At 47.7% G+C, this 22,093-nt stretch overlaps 1 protein-coding gene across 1 annotated transcript in view; it reads left to right on the top strand.

Moving 5' to 3' along the window:
- The first annotated feature begins 770 nt into the window (after positions 1–770).
- The window catches only part of MARCHF4 (membrane associated ring-CH-type finger 4), a 386,347-nt gene continuing 365,024 nt past the window's right edge, over positions 771–22,093 (top strand). Inside the window, exon 1 of the mRNA XM_069227052.1 lies at positions 771–4,050. Within this exon, the coding sequence (XP_069083153.1) occupies positions 3,622–4,050 (429 nt within the window). The 5' untranslated portion in view covers positions 771–3,621. The remainder of the gene's footprint in view (positions 4,051–22,093) is intronic.

Genomic DNA, 22,093 nt, shown 5'->3' with positions numbered 1-22,093 from the left:
TAGTTTGCAGGGTGCAAGCTCTTAGATCTATGCAGTAGGTGCATTACCCCGCTGAGTTATTTCCCCCACGGGGCTGCAGGGTGTGAACTCGTAGATTTATGCAGTAGGTGCATTACACCACCGTGCTATTTCACCTGGTTTCTTGCAGCAGCCCGGCTGCAGGGTGCAAGCTCTCAGATCTATGCAGTAGGTGCATTACCCCGCTGAGTTATTTCCCCCACGGGGCTGCAGGGTGTGAACTCGTAGATTTATGCACTAGGTGCATTACACCACCGTGCTATTTCACCTGGTTTCTTGCAGCAGCTAGTTTGCAGGGCGCAAGCTCTTAGATCTATGCAGTAGGTGCATTACCCCACTGAGTTATTTCCCCCACGGGGCTGCAGGGTGTGAACTCGTAGATCTATGCAGTAGGTGCATTACACCACCGAGTTATTTCCCCCACGGGGCTGCAGGGTGTGAACTCGTAGATTTATGCACTAGGTGCATTACACCACCGTGCTATTTCACCTGGTTTCTTGCAGCAGCCCGGCTGCAGGGTGCAAGCTGGCAGATCTCTGCACTAGGTGCATCACCCCGCCGGGTTATTTCACCCCGTTTTTTGCCGCAGCCCGGTTGCCGCCGCATGATCCCTCCGAGCTATCCCTCCAGCCCCGTGCCGCCCCCCTCCCTCTCGCCCCAGCACCGCCCCCCGTGCCTGCGTCAGCCCCCCGCCCCCCAGGACTGTGACGCCGCAGACGGGGAGGGAGCTGTCCGTGCAGCGAGTGCTGAAACCGCAGCAGCGGCGGCCGGAGCAGCACCCGCACCCCGCGCCCTGTGCCCACCAGCGCCCCGCACCGGGCGCCCGACGCGCCACCAGCCCCGCAGCCGCCGCCCGGGGCGCCCCCGGGCCCCGCTCCGCCGCCCCGCGCCCCTGCCGCCCGCTGCAGCCCATCCTTCCCTCCGCGTCCCGGGGAGGGTAGCAACAGCGGCAGCCAAACGACGGCGCGCCTGGGAGGCTGAGATCACACGTGGCTCAGCGGCGGCGCCGGGCTCGGAGACCCGCCCCTTCGTGCCCCCGGGCCCCTGGGGGCCACCGCCGGCCCCGGAGGACAGCGTGGAAGGGCTGCAGCCTGGAGGCCACGGGGAGAGCAGATCTCAACCACTGGAGAGCCTTTCTGTTCCTAAAAATTTTATTTTCTAGTTTTATTTATTCCCTTAATATTGTTCTTTAACCTCCTCCGGTGGATTATCTTTAAACTTGCCTACGATGTCGCAGTTTCTTTTACCCAGCCCTATCATGTGAAGTTCATTCACCGTAGTTAGTGCCCGGTGCAAGGACCCCGCTATCCCCTGCACTCCTGCTTTTTCAGGGGAGAATCGCACTCCACAAGGCCATAGACGCCATAACTTTCAACCTTAATACTATTATTTTTGTGCGTGTAAGTGATCCCAGTTTTGATGGACAAGGAAAACTTTATGAGAAAGCACTTTGCACAGGGTCACGCAATACTGCTCAAATCGAGGAGCCGGGATTAGAACGCAGATCTCCTGGCTCCACAGTGCTCAGCTCAGCTACTGAAAGATCACCCTTTCTTGCCAGGTCCATTCTCCTGAAAATAGAGCTCTTTTTATTGTTTAGGAAATGGTTCTGGTTTGGCCATATCTCTTCCACCGTGGGACCGAATACCAGATCCAGGAACTGGGGTCCGAAGGTGCTTCTTAGTTCATCTAAAACTAAAGAGAATCCCAGATGCATTAGCGGCGCGCTCATTAAATCTTAACGAATCCTTTCAAGGAGCCTTTAATATTTATCATGGAAATACAACATGCATCACTTCTAATAAAACACTGACCTGGATTATTAATGTCCAGGAGGTAAGAGTCTTTTTATCAAACTACCTGAGCGGAGCGTGAGCATCTTTTTGAGAATATTACTCCTTTTAATACACAAACCTTCCAACTCTTACACAGTAGTTGAGAGGAAGGAAAAAGCTTTGAGATGCCGAGGAGTGGAAAATTAAATATCCCTAGAGAAGTGAGCTCAGTCGCTGGCGCACTGGAAGAGCCAGGGAAGGCGTAACACTCAATGAGTGAATGTTTGGATGAATTGGGGTTTGCATCAACATTTAAATATTAAAAGGGGTAGGACAGTTGTGTGGGAGGGCGGTCCTAGGCCGCATTAAAGCGATCAGAGTTCAGAATGTAACAAATCCAGGAGCAAGTTATGCAGGTGGAAACGTTGAAGTGCTAGATTTTCAAAGGGTTAACATTAGTAAGAGAGAGAATTCTTAGGGGGGCTTCAGCTGTACAAGATCCGCTGGGACTGAGAAGGGCGTGAATAACTGAAGGATTTAATGTACTGTCCTTTAGTATTCTGAATGGCTTTGTGGCACAAGAACTTGGAACCTGGAGGGTTAAAATATAAAAGCTATTCCAAGAGTGAGAGAGTTAAGCTGTCACCATCCTTTCTCATTCTGAAGGCTTCAGTTGTTAGGATCTTCTGAGATTTTGGGGTTTCATTGTAAACCATCTTTAAACTCACAGCATCTTCTAGCATTCTAGACGGTTTAACCATCCAATACTTTTTCTGAATCTGGAAGATTCAGCTCCACAGATCTTTCAGGATTTGGGGTGATCACTAGTCCACGACCTTGTAGGATCCAGGAGGGTTTGGTTGCACCCCTTATTCTGAATTTCTGGAGAATTGAACAACAAAACATCTAGGATTCTAGAGGGATTAATAGTGAGACACCTTTTAGAAATCTGAACGACACATTTCTACAATATGTACCATGCTTCTGGGTGCCAATCTGTAAAACAGCTTCTAAGTTTGTGAAGGGTTCAAGTGCAAGATCTTCTAGAATTCAGGATAGTTACCTTTTAAGAGATCTAGTTTTCTGGAAGGTTAGTCAGTTAGACATCTTAAGAGATGTTTGAATGTTTAAATATAAGATCTATTTATTCCTGAGGCCTAAATGGTAAGAGATCTAGGATTCTGGAGGATTTAACTGTTTAAGATCACCTTGAATGCTGTAGAGGTAAACTATAAAAGATCTAATTTCTTCAAGGATTTAACTATCTATAACATCTTGTAGGATTTTGGATTGTTGGCATGTGCAAGTTCTCTTAAGATGTTGAAAGGATGATCATGTTAGTTTACGATCACTGAAACGTACATATTATTCCCAAGGAACGGATAAGTTGCTGCGAAATATCTGAATTTCCAAGGAGAACTCAGGAAGGTGTAAAGTTCACAAGATCATCTCCGGTGGATCTGTAATGCGCTGTGAGTGTCACAGGCACACCTTGCAGGATACCATCAATGTGCAAAGTGCCATTTCTGGTGTGGATTGTGGAAATGTGGATGGTAATCTGCAGGAGGATCCCAGATGCACCAAGTTTTCCAAGAATTCCCAAGAATAATTCTAGAACTGTACAAAGTCTTTTTGGATTCTGGAGGGTTGAAATGCATGCAAGCGTGTGACACAATCCTGATCTCCCAAGGAGGGTTCTAGGTCTGCCAAAAGGGTAAAGTCCTACTTACGCCCATGGTTTGAAGAAGACAGAAGGACTAAGACCAAATCAAGAAGGTTTGAGGATCCCTTACACTTTTCTCTCTCACTTTTTCCTGAAAACAGGCACATGTTAATAACAGCCAGCTTAATTTTGTGGTACTGTGGACTTGTTACTCCCAGGCAGATGTTGCGTCACCAGGGGCTTCTCAAGTGCCGCTGTCGCCGGCTGTTCAATGACCTGAAAGAGTTCCTGCTGCGGCGGGCCCCTCCAACGCCGCCTCTCCCCATGAACCTTGGCGAATGCGACCTGAGCTTCGCTGCCAACAATAACACACTGAGCCAGGACTGGGGGTCTCAGGCGGAGAGCGCCACCCTAGAGGCCGAATGGAGCAGCGCAGCATCAGCGGGGCAGCACCAGACCTCATGCTTACACAACAGCACCTCCTCCGAGGAGTGCTGCAAAGGGAAGACCGAGGACAGGTACTCTCTGGGCAGCAGCCTGGACAGCGGCATGAGGACACCTCTCTGCAGGATCTGCTTCCAGGGGCCTGAACAGGTAGGCCTGCATGTCTACTAGGCATCTACCGCATTTGATTGTTGTCCTTGAACCCACAAATGTGCTTGTTGGCTCTCTAGGAGTACTTGACAACACATTGGTAACAAAAGAGAGTTAATACGGAAAAGGGGTCCTAGGTGGGGTTTGTGGAACTGAGCAGCTGGCACGCCACAGTGGCAGCATCCTTACAGAGCTGAAAAAAACCTTGTTTTAAGATGTCCACTGAGTGAAAGGAGGGAAATGAGTGACTTTGCCTTGAGTGTGTGTGTGTGTGTTTTTTTTTTTCCACATAGTGAGCGCCAAGCCAGGCAAAATGATCTGGCTGTGTAGATATGTTTATTAAACTGGGGAATGATCAACAAATATAAATAATACTAGGTCCTGAGATGTTCTACACATGCTCTGTAAGCCAAACACAGAGCCTTGAAAGATGCTGTCTGGTAGGAATCTAGCGAGCTTTCTGGAGGCTAGGAAAGGGTAAGGTGAACCGTATGTGTGCTTTGGCCGTTCTGGGTCTCTCCTATAAGCTGGGTGTGGACGTCTCGCACGCATCCAGCTTCTCTTTTTGCTACTGTTGAAGTAAATGGATGCACAGAGCTTTATGGATGCACAGAGCTTACCCCACGCCCCAGCCCCCCCTTTAAGGACCTGATTTATCAAAGGGTTTTACCCCTTCTGCGCCTAGGTAAAGGAACAAAAGTTGGTTTTCCGGGTGGGAGTCAATAATCAGACATGGCACTACTTTGTAAGCCACCCTAATTTCTGGAATCAGCCTGGTGGTTTTACGCCGTATAGTCCCCCCATTCCTCCTCCACCGCGGAAGCTGCTGTACTTATCTCAGGCACATTACAGAGTTGCCTCACACGTCTACCGAGCCCCGGCTGCCACCAGAGACAGGCAGGCTCGGCGTGGACGGGCTGAGGACGTGCAGCTGTTGTCATTTATGATATGCACGTGGACAGAGCAGCAGCTGGGGGTCGCACGTGACTGGGCCCACCTGTGGCCCCAGTTACCACTACAGGCCGTCCCCTTAGTAGACAGTCTGGGCACGTCATTAACGTTACGTAACGTGACGTCACGTAACGTAACATTGGCGTGCAGTGTTAGTATAGAGGAGCAGTTCCTTTATGTACATCTGGAAGTGCAATGCCAGTGCATGCTTGAACAGTCATTCACCAGCCACGCACTTGCAATGCGAGCTACTGCTCCGGCGCAATCTTCACATTCAGTGGTGGGAGCGCTACTGGGAATAAAAACACATGGGATAAGAGATGAGGTGAGAGAGAGAATGGGGAGAACTGTGAAACCCCAAAAAATAAATGCGAGGGTTTATGGAGCAAGCAGAAAAGAGAACAGAAAAGACCTAGGTAGGGGCGATATTCAGTGAGAGAGATGGAGGGTGGCGGGGGAGGAGGGCTGTAGCGAAAGAGACTAAAACAGGAAGGGAAAAGACGTATTAACCGAAAGAAATAGATGGGGAAAGAGAAAGAATGTAGGAGAAGGGATACTGAAGAAGGGGAAATGAGGGAAAAACATGAAGTGGATGAGGCGAATAGAAAATGAAAGCTGGAGAGAGAGAATGAATGAGGGACCCTTAACTCATTCCTTACAGTATCATTTGTGCTCGGTCTTCCGCTTAGGGGCATAGCTGTTTGTCATTGGTGCAGCAGGTGCAGTGGCACCATGACCCAGAGCCCCGAGGGACCCATTGAACCCTAATAATTGCAGATTTAACTACCCCAACAGTAGTCAAAGGGGCTATTTTCCTTGCTTGTCCCCGGGCCCACGGCATCCTTCCTACACAACTGCTTCTGGTTTGTACTGTGCTGTGACTCGTGTCCTTTTATAAACACCCTCTCACACCCGGGACTTGTACAGACCACCCAGTTCACAGCACTCACAATACAAGATTAGCGTGCTGCATAAAAAAAAACTACACAAAATTGCACCCCGGAAGAAGCAAATACACTAGGGAGGGGGAGGGGGGTAAATTAAGAAACACTTGTGAAATGTAAACAGGAGCCACCTCGCTATCATGGATTGCCTTAATGGTTTTGTTTGGAAAACGTGGTTTTAAGTGTGGTTCTCTAACACTCCTCCACCAGAGCTCTTCCACCTGAGCCCTGCCACCTGAGCCCTTCTACCCGAGTTCCTCCACCAGAGCCCTGCCATCTGAGCTCCTCCACTAGAGCTCTTCTACCCGAGCCCATGCACCTGAGCTCCTCCACCTGAGCCCTTCTACCTGAGCTCCTCCACCAGAGCCCCTCTACCTGAGCTCCTCCACCAGAGCCCTGCCATCTGAGCTCCTCCACTAGAGCTCTTCTACCCGAGCCCATGCACCTGAGCTCCTCCACCAGAGCCCTTCTACCTGAGCTCCTCCACCAGAGCCCTGCCATCTGAGCTCCTCCACTAGAGCTCTTCTACCCGAGCCCATGCACCTGAGCTCCTCCACCAGAGCCCTTCTACCTGAGCTCCTCCACCAGAGCGCTGCCTCCTGAGCTCCTCCACATGAGCTCATCCACCTGAGCGTCTCTTCCAGAGCCCCATCCACCATAGCTATTCCATCGGTGTCTCTCCATCTTAGCCTCTCTCCCAGAGTCCCTCTACCTGAGCTCCTCCACCTGAGCCCCTCTACCCAAGATCCTCCACCTGAGCTCCTCCACATGAGCTTCTCCACCAGAGCCCGCCACCAGAGCCCCTCTACCTGAGCCCCTCTACCTGAGCCACTCCACCACAGCCCCTTCACCTCAGCCCCTCCACCAGAGCCCCTCCACCACAGCCACCTCTACCACAGCCCCTCCACCCGAGCACCTGTACCTGAGCCCCTCTACCACAGCCCCTCCACCTGAGCCCCTCCACCTGAGCCCCTCCACCAGAGTCCCTCCACCTGAGCCCCTCCACCAGAGACCCTCCACCTGAGCCCCTCCACCAGAGACCCTTCACCTGAGCCCCTGTACCTGAGCTCCTCTGTGACCTGCAGTTTACGTTTCTGAATTTGTGAATCCGCCTCTCTTCGGCCTGCCAGAGCCCCGTGTCTAGGCTGGATGCGCGTGTTGTGCTTCGGGTCATAAATACACAGGACCTGTCTTATCGCTGATGAGAGCACCATGCATTGTTCCCTGCATTGTTGCATGGATTGTTCCATGCATCGATGCATGCATTTTTCCATGCATCGTCGCAAGCATTGATCTGTCACATCTCATTTTTGTTGTTGTTAACGTGGGCTGTAAATGAGTCACCAAAGCCCAGACCAGACATATTCTCTTAGATGTCCATGCTTCCACGTTCTCAAGTCAGCCAGTAGTGTGGTTACAGAATCTAGCGCTATGAAGACACATGAGATACTGCAGCACTATGTAAGAGACTTTTAATACCCGAATGTCAGAGCGAAAGACCTAAAACTGAGTTATATTAGTCCCACTGTGGCAGAATTTCCCCTCCCCAGTGCTTAATTTGAGCTGGTGGTTGCAGGTGGGGCTTACCGGCGCTCATTTTTGGGGACCAGCACTTGGTTTTCCTCAACAAACCTTAACCAAAGCGATAGAGAGAAAAACACAAAAAGGAGAAAAGAGTAGGAAGTGGAAGACAGAAAAACAGTGACAAATGGCGAAAGCAGGGAAGAAAAAGAACTTAAAAGAGTGAGATAAAAGGGGAGGGAGAGTCTGGCGGTGGATGAAAGAGGCCTGAGGTGGAATCAAGATTACGCAGCCTTGGTATTCAGCACGCTGTCCTTCGATAGCGCCGGCTGCAGGCTTCTGAGCAGTCTCTGGACGCCGGCACCTATTTTACAAGTTAAGCTCTGCTTCTTCCCTGACCAATGCCCTGCAGAGTGCTTGAAGCAGGAAGGATTTTGATTGGTGCAGCTCCTTTCGACGGGGCTGCAGCGTAGCAGCGCAATCATAGAGAAACCCTGTGAATACCGAAGAGCTACGGGAGGCCTGGGGGAGATCGCAGGGAGGCCACCAATCCAATTTTGAAACAGGTCCGACAGCTTAACAAAGGGAGAACACAATTGTTGACATAAGGGACACAACCTCACCCATACAGGGGAACCCATAGCTAGGAAACAGCCCAAGCAGTAAACAGTAGCACTCTCGGATGCTTCCCAGTGCTAGATGTGAAACCCACTGTTGAAACATTGCACGGTACGTAGACAAGAGTTTGTCATCCTCTCTGAGTACACAAATATAGTAATTTCACAAGAGGCTTGACTGTTTCTGTATGTTTATGTTTACAAAGGGCATACAACAATCCTGGGACTCCTCTCATTCCTTCTTTATTGTGTTGGTTACCAGTGTTGTACCTGTCCTGCATGTGTGAGAGAATCGTGTGATGTTTTACCTAATACTGCCACATGACCGTTAGTACTTCTTTGTGCTACAGAATCTTTTGCTGCTGCTGTGCATGTTGCACCTTTGTTGTGTTGTGGAGCTTGGTATAAAATGTTTCCACTACCAAAAGTAGGAAATAATTTGAATTGTAGTGCTTGTTTAATGCTCGATGAAAATCAGTGGCAGCTGCTGCCAATAACGCTTGGATGGGCAGCGCGCAGTGCGGGTGAGGGGTGGGAGGGAGGACGGGGAATAATAATATAAAAAGGAAGACTTACCTGCTGCCCCAGTGTTCCTCTGCTCCTGCCGCCTCTGTGCTTCTGTGTTTGCTCCCCTCCCCATCCAATCCAAACACTTCTCTCATAGTGTTACCCAGCATGAGACAAGCGACAGGATTGGTCTGAGCATGCTGAAATGGCGCTCAGTTTGGGTCTGAGAGCCAGCACTGGTTCTCCACCCGGCTATGCAACACATCCTGGGTCTGAAGTTCTAAGTGCACATGTCAGTTTGGCTGCCCTAAGACGGCCGGCCAAACTGACATGCGCACTTAGAATGCACTCCCCCTTCTGCTGACCGAGAGGATGGCCCTGCCCCATACTACACTCGGCACGCAGGCTGGCCGAAGAAGTGAAAAATAAAATGATAATAAAATAGTTTTAACAATATTTTTCTGCTTTCAGCAGTGGGGCTATGCTCCTCCGCCAAAGCAGAAGAGTTTACTTTTTGGTTCTACGAGTGAAAAAAACGTTTTTGAAAGGGACTAGACAACTTTTTAAAATTTTAAAACATAGCTCAAAAGGGACTCTGTGTCATGGATAATATCCTTGGTGAATCCTTACTTTTTAGCCAACAGCACTTTGCATGCTGGGCATTGACCCTGCAGGAAGAGTGTTAAAAGCTAAGTACAAGCCCCACAATGTAACATAATGTTGGATAAAAATTCAAGAATTGGTGTTGGTATTACATGTCACAGCGCCAGTCGGCAATTTAGGGGCTGAATTAAGAGCCCCTAGCGCCTCCCTGCACCATGCTAGTGTCATTTTTTAAGTTAATGTGGCCCAACGAGGCCAAAATCGCCACACTAAATTTACAAAGCTGCGCACTGCATGCATTTCACCAGTTTGTAACCCTTTGCAATCTAAGAGATTTATTTTTGTAATTTATTTCGGCACTTTTAATGCCTGCTCAGAGCAGACGTAAAAAGGAAGCATGCCATTGTTTTTAGTGGGCCTCAATGGGCTTTGCAGGATTAGTGTCAAAAAATTTTACGCTAATCCTGCAAAGCTCCGAACTAGCATCAACATTTTGACGATAGTTCCCCTAACTACTGCCATGATGCACCGTATCTTAGATACAGCCCACACATGGTGGTGTTAGGGGGTTGCTAAGGGGCGCAAAAAAGTGTCGCTGCACTGAATGCAGCACCACTTTTCTTAAATCGGGGACTTAGTTCCTGGCTTCTGTCTGTTTCTTCATAGGCTATCAAAGGTAACCAGGCTAGTGGGTGAGAGGGCAGTTATAGCCTTTCAAATGCAAATGCACTCATCTTGCTACTGAACGTAGTGCTAAGATTGACACTTGGAAAAACATTTACCACAACAGAGTGAGCAGCAGGAGCTGGGAATGACTGAAGAAACACTGCAAAAGTAGTGGACTGACACCAGTGCTTAATTTGTAATAAAATAAGTGCCTGGGCCCTCGCCAGGAGGCCATTGCAACTTGAACTACCCATTTCCCCTGCCAGTGCTGCCAACAACAGCACCAACACCACTTTTAAACCTTAACACTCCTCCAGGTGTGACAGTTCAGGCTATTCCAGGCCCCCAAGGCTATAAGAATGACTTGGGCAGCAGGTAATAGTCGATTTTAATGTATATTGAATTAATAAACAACTGTTGTTCTGCTCATCTCTAAATTATACAGACAGCGCCGCCAAGTGGCAGACTGTCATAAGTGCCGGTGTTCACAATTAAGTGCCGGTGTCGACCACTGGAAGCCACGAGCTCAAATTAAGCACTGACTGACAGCCTCATCCCGAGTCCGCCCAGCTCTAGTGATTGGTGTGGTTTTAGTAGAGTTCCTACAACAGCACTGTGATGTGTCCTGTTTTGAACAGGTGCTGGAAGTGCTGCAAGTGGTGGCCCGTGAGGGCCGAGTGAGTTGAAACAGCTGGAACAACCTCGTAAGTTTTCATTCAACAACAAAAAAATTACTATTTCACAAGGTTATGAGGGCACATGTAGGGGGTTTGATCTTTCTCGAACTCTACCCCAAAATAATAGTTTGAGAGTTTGTCAAACTTCAGTAGCCCCTAAATGTGTGTTTTTCTAGTTCAACCAAATCCAGTTTGCCTCAGCGGTCTCGCCTGACTCCACAATGGTGTCCTGAGCTCATGGTGTGGTGTCTGTAATCGTGTAGCGATGGATGCTTCGAAGGCACAGATCACAATGTCCCTGCTGCTCCCATCTCATGGCATGTTGGCCTGAGGTTATGCAACCTTCGTCTCCCCAAGGCAGGACAGTGCGCAACCTTCCCGACTTCACCTTGTCACCTGAAGCACTGGTGACAAATGTTTTTGATAAATGCTTTGGCCAACTTAAGATCTTGAAGAAACTGCTTGCATACATCAGCAGCTGAGACACACCTGTAATAAATGCCCTGATAAAACCCACATTGGTCTACTCCAAATCTGTCTATCTAGCTGCCCCAGAAAAAAACTCTTTATTCACTGCAACTTACTCAAAACACTGCTCCTAACACGTGGCAGGATGTCATTCATTGTAAATACTCTACACTGGCTTTGCATTCATTCCAGAGTTGCTTGCAAAGCTTTGACCATCGTCCACAAAATCCTGCATCATCAGCGACCTCAATCTTTGGTGCCCATTTTCATCTCCATCAACCGCACGAGGTCCTACCCTCTGCAGATCAATTCCTGCTGCCAGCTGACAAGCTATAGCGGTTACATCCGTAGGCGGGGCTTTCTCCAGTGCAGCAACCTGATTGGGCTATTGTCCTACTGCTGCTATCCTGCTAGAGCCTACACTAAGCAAATGTAGGAACTCCGTCAAAAATCCCTTTGTAAGCAGTAAACATGCCTCCTTTCTCTGCTTAACTAGTATGTTACATCTACAGCGCCAAGAAGCTCTGCCATAGCTGTGCTCTAAACATAATATAGCGTAACAACATTTCTATTGGACTTTGAGTTTACATAAATCTGATTTGGTAATGATCAGCCTACATCGAGAACCTGACATCGCTACACCGAAGCTTTTAGTTCCTGTAGAGACGTCGTTATGGACTTCAGAAGTCTCGTGCACTCTAGGCAGAGGTCTAGGCACTGAGGCCAGCCCCCCCCACCCATCCATTGGTTGCTGAAAGTGCCATACTATCATAGTCACCAGCAGTTTAATTGATTGTAGCCGTCAAACCGGACACACGGACTAGGCCGATGCAGTAGGGCATTTTGCATTGCATTCCAATTGCATTTGTTTACATCCGGCGAGATGCCCGTTTCATTGGTTCAGCTGTGAGGGGAATCCACGCGGGGAGGAACGGCCTTTCATCTTTGCAAGTAGGAGCTGTCACATTCCTGTTGTCACTCAGACAACTTTCCCTCATTGGCTTTCTTTGTTGTGACTTTGTCACATGTTCGGATCTCGGGATCCTTCGGCAGGACAGTGTTCAGGGCTTCCCAAGGTGGATACTTCAGTGCCAGGTCCCCGGGCTTCACCTCTCCCGGGAAGCCTGGGCACCTTGTCCCGTCCTCCAGCGACAAAATGCTCTAAGTCCCAACCAGACATGTTATAAGGCACGGGCAGAGTGGGCTCTGACACGCGTCACCATCCCTGAATATTCCATGTGAACACATTTAGTATGTGGATGAGTGCGTCGCGCGCCGGCAGGGAACTGGCCACAGAGGGCAAGATAGAGCTAACGTCGCATCATCAATTCAAAGCTGTCCCAAAAAGGAGATCTAAAATACGTTTGCCCAGGCCCCCAAAATACTTAAGGTGCCCCTGGTCCCAACTCACTTCTTTGTTGCCCCTAAAGCTCTGAACTGCGAGAGGCAGCTGGGAATTTAAAGCGCATACAGCAGTGGGGGCCACGTCCAGCCACTCCTGTCAGCTGGCGCGCGCACAAGGTCCACATCCCCAGTCAGCAGGATATGGAAAGAAGCATTCCTTTTCTTTATGTCCCTGGACCGCAGGAGATGAGCTGGTCTCATCCCTGAGACGCACCTCCAAGCTTTGTTTACAGAAGAGAGCAGGACCCGGGCCTCAGCCCTCTGGCCCTTCCCCAGACACACACAGACAACACGACCCCCCTGTTCTTCTCCAAGGACTGATGTGAAGGGAGTTAATGCTTCCACACGGGCAACACGGACAGCTTGCCCAGGCCAGGCCTACTGGCATGTGCATCTGAAGTGCATATAGGAAACGTTCCCTGTGTACGCGGACGGAACCCCTTGGCAACACAATGCCACTTTACAGTGGAACTGGAGAAAATGTTCATTTCCTACCGTGTTCCGCCATCTCCTATTTCACACACCCTGGCAGTGCCCTGAAGACTTACCTGCCTAGTTTGTACGATGGCCTCGTAAAGGGATCAGAGTACATTTCTAAGTTTCTCTGGTGGAAGGCATATGTGTACTGAGTTGAAGCCTGTTTTGATGGTGCCCAGTGTGTAACCGTGTGACATCTCTGAACTTTATCTTAGGTCAGCCTGGATGGAGTGATCGCGGCTCTCCCGGGGGTGGCTGGGGGTGCAGGGTGCTCTTAATCAGAATAAGTTAGAGGTTACCCTTGGGCCTGGCTGGGACGTGGTTAGCCTTTCTCTGGTCCCTAGTTCGGAAGGGTTTTGTCATCTCATCATATGCTGCGGTTAGGAAGGGATGTGTACTTTGAAGCCTTTGTACTATTTTCTTCCTCATACGACCTGTGGCGACATAGCGCCTGGTTTAAGTTTCGGGGCAAGGGCCTACTCTGTCACACCGGTGATGGATATCCCATTCGCTGAAACCTAAATCGCCTAGGACAGTGGTTCCCAACCTTTTGACTTCTGTGGACCCCCACTTTATCATTATTGGAACCCAGGGACCCCCGCTGAATCATTATTGGAACCCAGGGACCCCCACTGAATCATTATTGGAACCCAGGAACCCCCAAGTAGTCATTACTTAAAGCTGGGGACCTAATCTGTTAATATTATTTAATTTTCTAAGCACTCGCGGACCCCCTGAGGAAGCTTTGCGGACCCCCAGGGGTCCCCGGACCACAGGTTGGGAACCACTGGCCTAGGAAACAATGGGATTTAGATTTTGACGGACAGAATATCCGTCACCGTTGTGACGGAGTAACCCGTCCGTCAAAATCTACATCAAGGCCCAGGGGTGTGGAATTTATTAAAATATCTACTTGTCCAGGGGACAGGTTGCTTCTCAAATCTACTTGTCCTGTAAAAAGATCTACTTGTCCCTTTGGTGCCATGTAGTGTGGCGACAAATTATGGCAGCAATCTCATTATTTCAGAGCTCTGATAATAGCCTCTCTGATTATGCCAGGGCTACCACCATAGTAGGGCTTGAATACTTGCAGTTTCAATCCCTCCTGTAGCAATTTCCTTATTTTGCCACCTTTCTGCAGATCTGTATACTGGGACTGGAGGAAGCAGTAAGCAATATTTCCAGGGCTGGAATGCCTTTGAGTCTGCAAACCTACTAACCTGCATGTTTTAAAGATTTTCACCAGCTTCTCTCTAATATTTTCCCATAATAAGAAAGGTTGGACATTTACTCCTGACAATGGCAGAATTAGAACTTCTTCCAGGGTTGGGAAGAAAGTGGCTGGAGGGAAAATGAACTTGCAAATGCTCAATAGATTTTCACATGAGCAAATCTACACATCGTATTTACCCATGCTAAAATACAGTTCACAAATATTTTATAGGGGTACGACATATACCATGGGTGCACTTTTGTGACTTTCTTTAAGAATTTGGGGCCCGATGTAGGTAGGTTCAGATTTGCGACCCGCAAATTGCGAGTCGCAAATCCGAATGTAGGATGTTGTCCCTGACACCATCTGTGATTTGCAAGGGCTTCGCAAATGCCCACCTCATGAATAATCATGAGGTGGGTCGCAATTTGCGACCCCCTCGCGAATGGCGGCCCTCACAGGGATGGTGGCCTGCTGGAGACAGCAGACCACCATGTCTGTGACTGCTTTTCAAAAAGCAGTTTTTGTTTTTTTGTAATGCAGCCTGTTTTCCTTAAAGGAAAACGAGATGCATTACAAAAACGAAAGCGGACCACTGCCTACTCTGAACAAATGTTTACAATGACATTCACAATGGGGAAGGGGACCCATGGGGACCCCTTCCCTTTTGCGAAAGTGTTAGCACCCATTTGAAATGGGTGCAAACTGCGATTGTTTGCGCCCGCGTTCGCGGTCACAAAACAATCCTACATTGCACTGCGAATCACAATTTGGAAGGGAACACACCTTACTAATTGCGAGTCGCAAACCCGTTTTGCGATTCGGTAACCAGGTTACCGAATCGCAAAACTGGGATTGTGCATCGCGATGTGCTTTTTGCACGACGCAAACAGCGAAAGTCTCTGTTTGCGACATGCAAAAAGCTACCTACATGTGGGTCTTGGTGCCTAATTAGGTCTGGTGTTAACAAAGACATTTTGTGTTTATTAAATTTCTATTTCTCTCTTTTGGCTGGCTTTACTGTGAGCGATCGCATTCTGCTCTTCCACAAGAATCATATTGGCACACAAAGTAGTTTTGTTCAGTGTCAGGAACTACAGTGGCAATCAGTGACGTAATGAAACTGGAGGGTGCCCCTTTGCAAAGACCATGGAGGAGCCCCCTCTCCAGACTCACTCAGGGCAGGTGCTGTGCTGAAGGGGCCCCCTGGAGGGCAGCTGCAGGGCCTTTGTTATGCCACTGGTGGCAGCGTGTGCTTTTAGAGTTTTTTTTTTTGCCAGTGTTTGTTACAATGTTGAGGGCCTGGTAGCTCCAACAACAATAAAGTGTTACAAAAGCCATGTAAAAAAAGACACGCATTGCTGAAACTAAAAGACTTATAATAATATGTCAGATCAGTTGGCTTTGTCAGTGTTTGTTTATTTTCATGCTTCCCATAATCGTGTTGAAAATGGTTACACTGATTTTTCATTAGAAATATTTTTGGGAAATACTAGCATGCATCAACACATTTTACTAAATGACACTTCATTTGCATCTAATCAGAGAGAATTCTGGGAGCATTATAATTAGCCTCATAGCCTAAACTTTTCAAACATGTGTATACACGTTTTTTTTTTTTGTACTGGAACCAACGTCAGTAGTGTGAAGTGTGACCTTAAAACATTTATTTACAGCACTCACCCTAATAATGAAGGCTTTCAAATAATGAACCATAAATACAAGTTCGAACAGCATTGTCTTTGGAAACACATTACCTCAACTGCAGAGAGTTCCACTCTCTATAAACAGACAGCCAAAGGGTTTGTGCTGCAGAGGGCTGGGCCCACTTGTCCCAAGGACAAAGTAAACATAAAAACTTCTTGCCCTTGACCCCAAACAAGATGTCCGGTGTTGCTGCTATCTTCTATTGTGATTTCTGTCCCTCCCGCCCAAAGAATATCATTGGTTTCTGCAAGGGGGATATTTTTTATTAAGTCTGGCATTAGCCAACACATTTTGATGTTTATCTATTGTTTGTACAACATACTTAGCTATGGGTACTTTCAGCTAGCCCTCTTCATCCATTTTTTTTTTTTTGTCATTCACAATTTTCTTCTGCCCACTGCAGTGTACAGCATGGGACGGTTGGCCGGCCCACTTAAGCCTTCGGTTAACTTCACAGTGAATGACTGCATTCTGCCCTTTTACAAAGAACACACCCACACAAACAGCGCAGTTCCCGTCAGTTACAGGAATTTCCATGGAATGTATACTTTTGAGACAAAACACATTATTGCTTTTAGACAATGTTTTTTTAGGCTAAAGAAACACCAGCAGTTCCCCCACTCACAAGACTTTGCAATAACTATGAAAAAAAACAAAGCAAGCCCTGACAAAGCCAAAAGGCTGACAGCTAACACCAGAGCCATTGGTTTTGCCAATGCTTCTTCTACTTCATATAGGTGCAGTTACTGTTCTTCCATGGATGCACAGGGCAGTGCTTTGTCGGATTCAAAGATATTTCAAGTATACCTAGTTGTCAAACGTGCATGGAGCTTCACAATGAATGTTTTTTCTACAATTCTGCATTACGAGTATATAATACTTATGTGCAGTTACAATATTTATTTCATTAAAAAAACGCGACACAATTGTTCGTAAAAGATAACAAAAATGCATTAAACCACATATTATTAATAATACTGATCGCCAATATCGCCCACAGAATTCTCTGTTGGCGCTATAATTTTGTTTAATCAAATTCAGGAGGATAAAAAGCTAGGTCAGTTTAGGAACTGTGACCTGCAGATTACACTCACCATACCTGCAGCTGGCGCTGAACCCTCTATGATATTTTTGTGTTATTTAAAGGTTTGTGTAAAACACAGAGGGGCATATTTGCAAACCCCTAGCGCCACTGGTGTGTCACTTTTTGTGACGCTCCGGGTGCGCTGTGCACTGCACCACATTTATTAGGCGGCGTTAAGTCACTTTCAGTGGCTTAACACCACCTTGTAAATATGGGTCCCCTGGTTGCAGTTTTCTGCGGTAGAGGGGCATGCAATGGGTGTTGCTGCGGGCGTACCCACGCAACACCCATTGCTTTTTTACACCTCCCCAGATTTATAAGGAAACTTAAATTTGAGGCAGCGCCAAAAACTAATGCCACCCCCAGGGTGACGTTAGCTTGGCGCAACAAGATTAAATACTTTTATTTCTCCTCGTTTTTGCTTTTTCTATGTGTGCTGCATTATGCAGCACATATAGAAAGAGCAAAAGGCCATTAATGACTGTCTGTGCAGGAAGGTGTCCCTTTTTGCACATAAGTTATCATTAAATAATGATAGTTTGCTTCTTCTGTGTGTGCTGCAAAATGCAGCGCACATATGAAAACCAAATCGCCATTATTGGATGTTTATGTGCAGGAAGGGACACCTACCTGCACATAGACTGTCATTCCCTGCAACGCAGGCACCCTTGCACTATGGTGCTAAATATAGTGCTAGCGCTAGGGGAAACACAAGGGTGCGCCATATTTTTGTAAATACGTGCATCCCTGTGTTTTTGAAGTGGCGCAGCGCGGCGCTGCCAGTTTTGGCTCAGCTATGTGCCCGATAGGGGCTTATTTACAAGCCCTTGTGACGCAGGATGGCACAGCAAGTGCCTTGCTGCACTGCCCTCGCCACCGGGAAAGGACAGAAATGCGCCATATCTACTAGATACAACGCATTTCTGTCCTCTCCCCCTGCGCTGGAGCTGAAATTAGCTGACTAGCGCCAACACAGACACCCTTGCACCATGGTGCAAGGGTGCTTGCGATGCATGGAATGATTGTTAATGTGCAGGAAGGTGTCCCTTCATGCACATAAACAATCATTAATGGCGATTTGTTACTTCTGTGTGTGCCCCAGAATGCAGTACACATAGCAAAAGCAAAAACGAGGAGAAATAAAAGTATTTCTCCTTGTTGCATCACTCTAGGGCCACCCCTGGGGTGGCGTTAGTTTTTGGCGCTGCCCCAGGTTTATGATTTCTCGTAAATCTAGGGCGGTGTCAAAAGCAATGGGTGTTGCGTGGAAACACCCACAGCAACACCCATTGCCCCTCTGTTGGCGCTGGGAGCTTGTAAATAAGCTCCATAGTTTACTTTGACTATAAGAAAGCAAATGAGGTCAAAGTGCCACCAGGTGGCAGCACTGGATTGGATTTGCGGGCTCCTTGCTTTCTTTTTGAGGACTATGGCAAATCTAGCAAGTCATAATTGATGGCTGGGCCTCGACGGGGAGGAGCCATTCATGATGTGTGACTAAGATATTTTGGATGTAAAGCAATATCAGCAGTGGTGTAAAGGAGCTAACAAACATGTTGTACATTACATTGATCACGTCTGCTGTGTGCTACTTGGCAGACGTTTTCCATTTCTGCACCTTTGTTTTTGTACTTCCACTGACATTTAATGCCTATATTTTTGGCCTCCATCACTGGCGATGACTCATTGAAAAGAAGTGAATGCTTCCAATTAGTACATTCACATTGGTAACAATGATGTAGCCTGCCAGCGACCAGGCCTACTGGTATGTGCATCTTATTAAAAGTGCATAAAGGACACTGTTCCCTGTGCATGAGGACAGACGTGTGTGATGCCGCTTGTAGAGTAAGACAGGAGAACATTTTTTATTTCCTGCCATCTTCCTCCGCCTAGTATTGGGCACACGTGGCCAGCACATGGTGCCTAGAAGCCCTACAACCCTTTCTCTGCCTGAATTATAGTATTTTTTTTTTACATTTCACTGGTGGCAGCACCTATTCACACTATTTTGTGAGGCATGTTTATTTTCATATGAAGCTCCGGGATCTTAAAGTTATACTGGTTAAATCTTATTCACAGATACAAGAGCATACAATGTTACTTTCATGTATTGACCCAGACATAACGCCCGCCTGCTTGGGGTAGTGTTGAAAACCCCTTTCCGGGTGCTAATTCACCTCCGTGAAACGTGTGCCTCGGAGGTGTCCCCGGCAGCGCCCATCAAGGTGTTGTTTATTCCGATTGGAAGATGCATTGTTGTCCATGGGCCCACGTCAGAGCACTGGCTCCAAGCACTGTGGATGGTACCCCCCATCCTGCCTCTGTGACACCTGGGTCACCCATCCTTCATTGTCTAAGAGCAGGAGAACTGGGGTCCTAAAAGGAGAAGGCCTCAGCCATCTTGGAAAAGGGATGACGTGATGTGTGAGCTGCACAGCCCCAGCCCAACCCCTCAACCGTTTAGAGAATGTCATACTCGAACACAAGAAGGTGTAACCTGTTTAGGGAAAGGTTAGTATCCTAACACTTAATCTTTCAGGAGCTGCATCAATAGATTTAAAGTTTTGCACTATTAAGGGTCAATGGGTGGTCCATGCCTCATCATTCAGGTTTGCATCAAAAGGAATTGTAGTCACACTGGCCAAGAAGAGCTGTTCTCGCTTGCACCAAGTCCTCTCCGTTCTGTACATGTCAACTCCTGACCTATCCGATACTCTACCTACTGTCGGTCACTTGTTCACCTGCTATTAGAGCACCAAAGACCTGCGATGCTGCTAGCTCTGGAGTCCAACAGAACAGAGGAAGGCAGAACCCTTTGAAGCCCAGACTCTGCTCAATGCCTTCGCCAGCCTTATACAGAAGGACTGGCAGACATTGGTCCATCCTACACAAATGTTGTGTTGGGCTTAGCCATGAAGCGGCCCATACTAAACCGTCCCAGATGGTTTTTGAGACATCGTTGTCTGGAGGATTCCTGTAAGCTGTAGACAGTCTACCCAACATCGCCAGGTGAAAAGGTGCCACTTCCCAAGCATATTAAAATTTTTTAAAGATATTTTGGGAGAGCCAACATCCAATGAGAACTTCCTTGCTTTCTCAAGTATCTTGCTCATCAGAAGGGGCCAGATTTATCACTGTATTGCGTTGCCCTTGTGTCACGCATGGAGTCGCAAGGACCACACAATCATTAAGTCAGATTTACTAAGCAACGCAAGGCCACCTTGTGTGACCCCGCATTCCTTGGTAAATCTGGAGTAACGCAAGGCAGCACAAGTCTCTGCCTTACGTTACTCTACCTTGGGAAGGTATTCCATGGGTGCAGCGTGGATGTTTCCACGCATCCACCCATGGATTTTGGCGCATTCCCAGATTTACCAAGACTAATACATTTGAGAATGCCTCAAAATGCTACGCCTTCCCAGGGGAGGCGCAATGAGGGAAAATATCTTTATTTCTCCTTGTTGCTTCCTCTTTCTAAGTGTGCTGCATTTTGCACAAAACAAATCCTGCTTGCAACGCTGGCACCCTTGCACCATGCCTTTGTTGGCAGTAGGCAGCAGATTGTGTGCTTGTGTCGGCAGAGAGCAGGAATGCTCCATATATTGGTAGATATCACGCATTCCTGCCCTCTCCCTTTCACACAGTGCAGCACCACAAGTTGCCTTGCTGGATTGCGCTGCGTGAAATATTGATAGATCTGGCCCAAAATGTTGTTATTTTCCACAGACTGTCTACAGTACATCCTCTGACTCTGCCTATCTGACCTTCTAGAGCCCTAATTGAATATTTATGTTATAGAGCCCCTCACAGAGCACTTCATAAGCACTGTAATTAACAGGTCTCACATTTGCCAAATGTTATGGTGCTCAGTCCTCCTAAGAAGGATAAACGGATATTCCTTGTTTCCTTGGTGAGCCTTCTACTCACTGAGCCACCCTGCCGAGTTACAGGTTTGCGAGTAAGCAGTGCCTGCTGGAGGGGCTTGTGTTTCACTGGGCCAAACCCCTTAGCCCTATTCAATTGTATGCACTCGCGAGTCGGCCCCATTCTGCCCATGGACATCATTTGGGGGTCGCCAGAGGTAAGCAACTCTATGACTGGCTTGCCCTGGCTATCCCTAGCATTGCCTCTGTGACTCTTGGCCTCAGGAAGTGCAAGGAACACATATTAAAGGGAACTCTACTGCTTAGTTTACTTTTGGTTGCCTTCAGATAACAGAGGTATTCAGCTTTGTGTTTAAAAAAAACGAAATGAATTTGGTAGTGAAGCGCATCCTGGGCTTACGTAAAATGTTGCATCCTGCATCTTAAGTATAGTAACCATTTGTGACCATATGTGACCTGGGTCTCTCATCTAAGGTGCCCAGAGCCCCCTCCACATCTGGTGGTTGGTGGGGAGGGCACAGGTGACAAGACATCTCCATAGTTTATGGTTGTTGGTGAAGTGGGCCCCAGTGAAAAGCAATCTCCATGTCTCTTGCAATCCGTGAACATGCGAGGGAGAAGGGAATATAGCAGGGGCGAGAGGCGAGACGGGCAGCGGAGAGAAACATATAAGGCGTCAGGAGAAAAAAGAAAGGAAGAGGAAGCTGCTGATAAACAGGTGAGAGACAGAGAGGACAGGGAGACTGGTGTGTGTGTGTGTTTGTGATATAAAGCGCCTTAACAGAAGACAGATGTGAGACATAGGCGGATACAGGTGAGAGAGATGTGATAACAACAGAGACATTTAAAAAAGAAACAGCAGAGGAACAGAGAGAGGGGAAGTAGGAGATATTATGCTGTTTTACGTCTGCATGACAGTGTGCCCTCTGACATGTGTTTGATTATATGAAACATTTTGCACTCTTAGCATTTTATACTTAACATGTAATGTATAGAGATGATGGCATTCTACTTTCTATGAATCCAGTATAGTTGTTTTGAAATATCTCCATAGGAACCACAGTATTTACACATTGCTTACAACATCACTGCTCCGAGGAACACAGGGTAGCCATGTTATCCTTCATGTGTATGGTTGCTGGTGAGCAGGGGCTGAGCTCCAGAGCTAAATCTGTGTTTTGAGGTGTAATCGAAATATGCAGAAGTGCATGTAGGCATGTTAAAATAGGTCCTTTACACAAAGAATTGCATTCAAAGTTCTCTGCATCACGCACAAGGCTTCAGTGGTGAAACTCTAGATTTGTGAATCTTAACTCCACA

This window comes from Pleurodeles waltl, chromosome 3_2 (genome assembly GCF_031143425.1).
Source record: "Pleurodeles waltl isolate 20211129_DDA chromosome 3_2, aPleWal1.hap1.20221129, whole genome shotgun sequence".
Classification (NCBI taxonomy): domain Eukaryota; kingdom Metazoa; phylum Chordata; class Amphibia; order Caudata; family Salamandridae; genus Pleurodeles; species Pleurodeles waltl.
This window is presented reverse-complemented; position numbering and strand designations above follow the sequence as displayed.